The 9,087-nt window shown below is 38.0% G+C and overlaps 1 protein-coding gene across 1 annotated transcript; it reads right to left on the reverse strand.

The window, feature by feature from the left end:
• Positions 1 to 3,571: 3,571 nt before the first annotated feature.
• LOC112077390 (tyrosine-protein kinase Tec-like) lies at positions 3,572 to 9,047 on the reverse strand (the record flags this gene model as incomplete). The annotated part of the gene is made up of 3 exons (XM_024143910.2): positions 8,867 to 9,047; positions 4,169 to 4,273; positions 3,572 to 3,741 (listed from the first exon to the last, which is right to left on the reverse strand). Coding segments are annotated over exons 1-3 (413 nt in total), but the record flags the coding sequence as incomplete, so codon positions are not given.
• Positions 9,048 to 9,087: the final 40 nt, after the last annotated feature.

Here is a 9,087-nt window from a genome sequence, read left to right on the forward strand (position 1 = left end):
AATACTAATACACTAATAAATCAACTACTAATACACTAATAACTTGCACATATAATACATAATAAACTACTGTTAAAACATAACTAATACCATAATAAAAACTACTGCTACAACTTACTAATACCACTAATAAAATACAACTACAATACCACTAATAAAAAACTACTGCTACAACTACTAAAATATTAACCCACTAATACTAACTAAAAACTACTAAATACCACTAATAAAACTACTCAGCAACTTACCTAATACTATAAAAACTATGCTACAATACTATACCACTAATAAAAATACTGTTCAACTACTAAACCACTAATAAAAACTACTGCAAACTACTACTAAAAACTACCTCATAATATAATACACTAAAAAACTACTGCTACAATTACTAATGCCATAATAAACTACTGCTAAACTACTAATACCCACTAATAAAAAACACAACTATATACACGTATAAAACTACGCTAAACTACTAAATACCATAATAAAACTACAACTTACTACATCCATAATAAAAATACTGCTCAACTACTCATACCTAATAAAACTACAAACTAATACACTAATAAAACTACTGCTACAACTAATACCATAATAAAAACGACTGCTACAATACTAATAAAAATAACATGCTACAAACTATTATAATATAAAACTACAACTACTAATAACTAATAAAAACTACTGCACAACTACTAATACATAAAATACAACTACTACCCTATAAAATACTACACTATATACACAATAACTAGCACGCAATACCACTATAAAACTACAACTACTAATCACCATAATAAAACTACTGAAACTACAATACCACTATAAAAACTACTTAAACTATAATACTCAACTAATTAAAACTACTGAACACTACTAATACCTACTAATAAACTAACTCTACAACCACTAATCCAACTACAACCTATACAAAACTACTCTACAATTACTAATACCACTAAATAAAAACGACTGCTACATACTCTAATACCACTAATAAACTACAACATATTAATACACTAATAATACTTACTACAACAGTACTATACCACTATAAAACTACTGCTACAACTCTAAATAAAAATATGCTAACAACACTGCTACCAACCATATAACACTAAAAATACTACTCTACAACACAAATACCATAATAAAAAACACGCTACAATACTAATCACAAAAACAATACTACAACTACCACATTGAATAAAAACTACGCTACAACTACAATACCTAATAAACTAACTGCAACAATTACTAAATCCACTATAAAAACGACTGCACAACTACTAATACCACTATAAAGAACTACTGCACAATACTAATACCACTAGATAAAACTACAACTACTAATACCACTAATAAAAACTACCTGACAACTTTAATACCACAATAATAATGACAATACTATCCACTAATAAAACTACTTGAACAATTACTAATACACCTAAATCTGTAAAAATCTCACACAATAAAAAAACTACTCTACATCTGCTACAACCACGTAATACCACAATAAAAACCGCTACAACTACTAATAAATACTACCTTGCACAGAACCTACATACACTAATAAAATAATAGCTCAGCTATCACTACTAATAAACTCAAATAAAACACAATAACTAATATCACACATAATAAAAAAACTACTCGCTACAACCAACTAAATACCACTAATAAAAAACTACTGCTACAACTCTAATACCACTATAAAATCTGTAGAACTACTGACTATCAACTACATATTACCACAATAAATAAGCTAACAATACTAATAAAAACTACTGCTACAACCTGAATACCACTAATAAAACTACTGCTACAACTATATGTAAAATACCACAACATAATACATAATAAACTACTTAATAACACTAAGTCACTAAACTAACTGCTACAAACTAATACACTAATAAAAAACTACGCTACACCAAATAAACCACTAAAAACTACGCATACAACTACTTAATACCATCGAATAAACTAACTACTTACAATACTAACTAATAAAACTACAAACTAAAAACTACACATATAAAACTACTCGTACAACTACTGCTAAACCATAATACCATAAAAACTACCTATAGACACTACTAATACCACAATATAAAATATGGCTCACAACTACATAACTACTAATAAAACTACTTCTACAACTACTAATAAACTGACTGCTACAATACTAATAAAAACTACTGCACAACATTAGATCAGACCCACTAAATACACTATATAAACTACTGCTACACATACCTAATACCATAATAAAAACTACTATACAAACTAATACACAATAAAACTACAACTACCTAAATAACTAATACACTGCAAATAAAAAAAACTACTCTGCACAACACTAATACCACTATAATATACAATATACCATATAAAAATACTCTACACTAAAAGATACTGCTACAACCCACTAATACACTAATAAAACTGCTACAACTACAACCACTTAATAAAACTTACACTACTAATACACTAATAAAAACTACTGCTACAACACTTACCACATAAACTACCACATACTAAAACTAAAACTATGCTACAACTACTAATACCAAAATAACTCTGTACAACTACTAATAAAAACTACACTCAGCTACAAACTTAAAGACACTATGTACAACTACATGCTACAACACTAATACACTATAAACCGTACTAATATAAAAAACTACTGCTACAACTCAATACCTAATAAAACTACTGCTACAACTACTAAAAAACTACTGCTACAACTATCTAATAAAACTACGCTACAAATTATGCACAACACTAATACTCACTAATAAAACTACTGCTACACACTACTAATACCACTACATAATAAACTACTGCTACAACACTAATAACCTACTACTACAACTACTAATAAAAACACTTTTTTGTACTACATGATTCAAATAAATGAAAAATATGTATCAATGTAAAACTAGTAAAAAATTAAGGAAAAACCCGAATGAGATTGGTGTCCAAACGTCGCTCGTACTCTATCTATTTATTTAGGTTAATAGTTGGTCCAGCTAGAAATACTGCCCGGCACTTCACCAGAACTTCACAGATCGTTAAAGACACGTTTAATAGTCTCAGAAAACAGTCTAACAGCAGCATGTGGGCTTCCAGTCCAATCTAGACCTGCTCTTGATACTGAACTCATAGAGGACTAAGGCATATTCCAGTGATTCTCATCTTCTAAAGTTAAATGATCTGATTTTTGGGGGTGGGGAGGGGGGGGGGGGGGGGGTTGATCTCCTTTTCCTGTATAAGAGCATTGGTGGAATTGTGGGTGAAATGTAGAAATCGTTATTTGAGGTACCAGATGAGCTAATAGATGAGACGTGCTGATTTAAAACATCAGCTATATCTGCTGGCTCCTGAATGACACGGTCATTTACGATTAATTGCAGAATAAAACATTATTAACAACCACATCACCAACAACAACACACAAGAGAGGAAAAGATATCTCTGGTCAACCAGCTCCCTGCTAACATAACATAGGCCTAGCTATGAGGGACAACAACAGAGAGTGTTTATAGCATAGCATAACATAGGCCTAGCTATGAGGGACAACAACAGAGAGTGTTTATAGCATAGCATAACATAACTAGAGGATGTAAAAATGGCTAGTAACTGACCTTCCTTGATAATTTGGACCCAGATGTTCCTACTCTCAGGGCTAGGAGAGAATACGTAGAGAGTACTGGAGTCATGCACCACCTAGTAAAGAGAATTAATAGCTGGCGTCATATTGGCACTAAACTGTAACGCATCATAATGTTGTTGTTAACATGGAAGATTGCGGTTTCCTTTTCCCTCACTCTGCTCTTGATAGTATCACTGATCTTTAATAAGCTTTACGTATCGACCTCACGGCCTTCGTCAGAGCTTTTGTGAGTAAAAAAAATAAATAAAAAAAAATAAAAAAAGTTTTTTTTTTTTACTCATAAAGCTCTGACGAAGGCCGTGAGGCCGATGATCAGTGATACTATCAAGAGCAGTGAGCGGTTTCCTTTCATTCATCTTATCAGGCACCTGCTAAAAGATTGCTCAGATGTGCAAGTGCCTTTTGAATTTTGAACATGGAAAATTGACAAACTATCTCTTTATATTTCTCAATATTGATCAATCAACCGATCAATCTCACTTGGAAGGGGTATTTGTTCTGACAGGGTATGACTCCTCCTCCACTCTTCACAATCTCCACACACCTGACTTTCTGCAGGTCGATGGACCCCTTCTTAAACTTCTTCTGTTAACAACGAACAGAGAAACAGAAGGACAGAACACAGGAAGGTATTGGACAACAGAGAGACAGAAGACAGTAAGGTGTTGGACAACAGAGAGACAGAAGGACAGAACACAGGAAGGTATTGGACAGGAAACACTTTTTTGGTTACTACATGATTCCATATATAAATGTATAAAATAATGTATCAATGTAGAAACTAGTAAAAATAAAGAAAAACCTTGAATGAGTAGTGTGTCCAAACTGTCGACTGGTATGTAGGTCTAAGTTATTTAGGTCTAACTAGTTTGTCACCTTTATGAAGAGGGGTCACTCGGGCACATTCACCCAGAAGGCATTTCACCAGTCGTTAAAGACACGTTGAATAGGTCTGCCAGAGGAAACAGTCTAACAGCAGCATGTGGGTTCCAGTCCATCTAGACCTGCTCCTTGATACTGACTCATAGAGGACAGGCACATATTCAGGTGATTTCATCTTTCTAAAGTTAAATATCTGATTTGGGGGTGGGAGGGGGGGGGGGGGGGTTGATCTCCTATTTCCATGTATACCGAGCATTGGTGGAATTGTGGGTGAAATCGTTATTTTGAGGTACAGATGAGCTAATAGATGAGACGTGCTGATTTAAAACATCAGCTATATCTGCTGGCTCCTGAAGACACGGTCATTTACGATTAATTGCAGAATAAAACATTATTAACAAACCACATCACCAACAACAACACACAAGAGAGGAAAAGATATCTCTGGTCAACCAGCTCCCTGCTAACATAACATAGGCCTAGCTATGAGGGACAACACAGAGAGTGTTTATAGCATAGCATAACATAGGCCTAGCTATGAGGGACAAAACAGAGAGTGTTATAGCATAGCATAACATAACTAGAGAGTAAAAAAGGCTAGTAACTGACCTTCCTTGATAATTTGGACCCAGATGTTCCTACTCTCAGGGCTAGGAGAGAATACGTAAGAGTACTGGAGTCATGCACCACTAGTAAAGAGAATTAATAGCTGGCGTCATATTGCACTAAACGTAACGCATCATAATTTGTTGTTAACATGGAAATTGCGGTTTCCTTTCCCTCACTCTGCCTCTTGATAGTATCACTGATCTTTAATAAGCTTTACGTATCGACCTCACGGCCTTCGTCAGAGCTTTGTGAGTAAAAAAAATAAATAAATAAAATAAAAAAAAGTTGTTTTTTTTTACTCATAAAGCTCTGACGAGGCCGTGAGGCCGATGATCAGTGATACTATCAAGAGCAGTGAGCGGTTTCCTTTCATTCATCTTATCAGGCACCTGCAAAGATTGCTCAGATGTGCAAGTGCCTTTTGAATTTTGAACATGGAAAATTGACAAACTATCTTTATATTTCTCAATATTGATCAATACCGATCAATCTCACTTGGAAGGGGTATTTGTTCTGACAGGGTAGACTCCTCCTCCACTCTTCACAATCTCACACACCACTCTTTCTGCACGTCGATCGACCCTTCTAAATGTTGTCGAAGCAAGAATGGCAGATAAACGTCTAAGAGACAGAACAGGGAACAGTAATGGGACAACAAGAGACAGAAGACGAGAAGCGATATTGGAAACATGAGAGACAGAGGGAAGCACAGACAGCAGAAGGTATTGGACAGAAGGGGCAGAAGACGACAGGACAGGCACAGAAACAGTAAGCGGGCAACAGGCAGAGACACCGAAACAGACAGGGTGTTGGACAACAGAGAGCGAGAAAGGACAAAAAACACGGGGGACAGGAAAGGGTGATGTGGACACAGTGAGAGACAGGGAAGAGAAAGACAGAACACAGTAAGGTATTGGACAGGTGAGAAGACAGAAGGACAGAACACAGTAACGGAGGACAGAGACAGGAGGACAAGAAGGACAGAACACAGTAAGTATTGGACAACAGAGAGACAGAAGGACAGAACACAGAAGGTGTTGGACAGGAAGAGAGACAGAAGGACAGAACACAGGAAGGTGTGGACAAACAGAGAGAACAGAAGGACAGAACACAGGAAGGTGTTGACAACAGAGAGACAGAAGACAGAACCAAGAAGGTGTTGACAACAGAGAACAGAGGACAGAACACAGAAGTGTTGGACAACAGAGAGACAGAAAGACAGAACACAGTAAGGTATTGGACAGGAGAGAGACAGAACACAGGAAGGTGTTGCACAGAGAGAGAGACAGAAGGACAGAACACAGTAAGGTATTGGACAGGAGAGAGACAGAGGACAGAACACAGGAAGGTGTTGGACAACAGAGAGACAGAAGGACAGAACACAGGAAGGTGTTGACAGGAGAGAGACAGAAGACAGAACACAGTAAGGTATTGGACAGGAGAGAGACAGAACACAGAAGGTGTTGCACAGGAGAGAGACAGAAGGACAGAACACAGTAAGGTATTGGACAGGAGAGAGACAGAACACAGTAAGGTGTTGGACAACAGAGAGACAGAAGGACAGAACACAGGAAGGTTGGACAACAGAGAGACAGAAGGACAGACACAGGAAGGTGTTGGACAACAGAGAGACAGAAGGACAGAACACAGGAAGGTATTGGACAGGTGAGAGACAGAAGGACAGAACACAGGAAGGTGTTGGACAACAGAGAGACATCAGAGTTTGTTTACAGCCTCAGCTGTCAATATTCACACTAGTACTGTTAGTTGGACTAAGTACATGGTAGATTACTAGATTGACGAACAGTAATTGTAGAGTTACTAGATTGACTAACAGTACATGGTAGAGCTACTAGATTGACTAACAGTACATGGTAGAGTTACTAGATTGACTAACAGTACATGGTAGAGCTACTAGATTGACTAACAGTACATGGTAGAGCTACTAGATTGACTAACAGTACATGGTAGAGCTAGTAGATTGACTAACAGTACATGTGTAGAGCTACTAGATTGACTAACATACATGTAGAGTTACTAGAGTTACTATACATAAAGGACAAAGGGCCAGTCTGATAGGAGAGATAAAGGACATAGGACCAGTCTGATAGGAGAGATAAAGGACAGGACCAGTCTGATTAGAGAGATAAAGGACATAGGACCAGTCTGATAGGAGAGATAAAGGACAGGACCAGTCTGATAGAGAGAAAGACATAGGACCGTCTGATAGGAGAGATAAGACATAGGACCAGTCTGATAGGAGAGATAAAGGACATAGGAGGCAGTCTGATAGGAGAGATAAAGGACATAGGAGCAGTCTGATAGGAGAGATAAAGGACATAGGAGCAGTCTGATAGGAGAGATAAAGGACATAGGACCAGTCTGATAGGAGAGATAAAGGACATAGGACCAGTCTGATTAGAGAGATAAAGGACATAGGAGCAGTCTGATAGGAGAGATAAAGACATAGGACAGTCTGATAGAGAGATAAAGGACATAGGACCAGTCTGATAGGAGAGATAAAGGACATAGGACCAGTCTGATAGAGAGAATAAAGGACATAGGACCAGTCTGATAGAGAGATAAAGGACATAGGACCAGCTGATAGGAGAGATAAAGGACATAGGACCAGTCTGATAGAGAAGATAAAGGACATAAGGACCAGTCTGATAGGAGAGATAAAGGACATAGGACCAGTCTGATAGAGAGATAAAGGACAGACATCTGATAGAAGAAGAAAGACATAGGACCAGTCTGATAGGAGAGATAAAGACAGGACCAGTCTAAGGAGAGATAAAGGACATAGGAGCAGTCTGATAGAGAGATAAAGGACATAGGCAGCAGTCTGATAGGAGAGATAAAGGATAGGACCAGTCTGACAGGAGAGAGAAAGGACATAGGAGCAGTCTGATAGGAGAGATAAAGGACATAGGAGCAGTCTGATAGGAGAGATAAAGGACATAGGAGCAGTCTGATTAAAGGACATAGGACCAGTCTGATAGGAGAGATAAAGGACATAGGACCAGTCTGATAGGAGAGATAAAGGACATAGGACCAGTCTGATAGAGAGATAAAGAAATAGGAGCAGTCTGATAGGAGAGATAAAGGACATAGGAGCAGTCTGATAGGAGAGATAAAGACATAGGAGCAGTCTGATAGGAGAGATAAAGGACATAGAGCAGTCTGATAGGAGAGATAAAGGACATAGGACAGTCTGATGGAGAGATAAAGGAATAGGACCAGTCTGATAGGAGAGATAAAGGATATAGGACCAGTCTGATAGGAGAGATAAAGGATATAGGACCAGTCTGATGGAGAGTAAAGGACATAGACCAGTCTGATAGGAGAATAAAGGACATAGGAGCACGTCTGATAGAGAGATAAAGGACATAGGACCAGTCTGATAGGAGAGATAAAGGACATAGGACCAGTCTGATAGGAGAGATAAAGGACATAGACCAGTCTGATAGGAGAGATAAAGGACATAGGACCAGTCTGATAGGAGAGATCAGGGACATAGGACCAGTCTATAGGAGAGATAAAGGACAGGACCAGTCTGACAGAAGATAAAGACAGGACCAGTCTGATAGGAGAGATAAAGGACATAGGAGCAGTCTGACAGAGAGATAAAGACATAGGAGCATCACCATGCTCCATCGTACAGGCAACGGTGTCTGCCAGTCTCACCTCGGCTCTGAACTCATAGTATGTGAGCTTGGTCTTAGTGAGAACAAACACTCTCTCCTTGTAGTTCAGCGGCGATGTTATCCTCTTCTGCTGAGACCGCTTCATCAGGGTCTCCTCCAATAGCGGGTCAGCACTCATCTCGGCCCCGCCCACTCCCTCCACCCTGCCATCTAATACTGACTGGACCACCCGGACTGGGGGGGGGGGGGGGCGAAGGAGAG

This window comes from Salvelinus sp. IW2-2015, unplaced genomic scaffold (genome assembly GCF_002910315.2).
Source record: "Salvelinus sp. IW2-2015 unplaced genomic scaffold, ASM291031v2 Un_scaffold4510, whole genome shotgun sequence".
NCBI lineage: Eukaryota > Metazoa > Chordata > Actinopteri > Salmoniformes > Salmonidae > Salvelinus > Salvelinus sp. IW2-2015.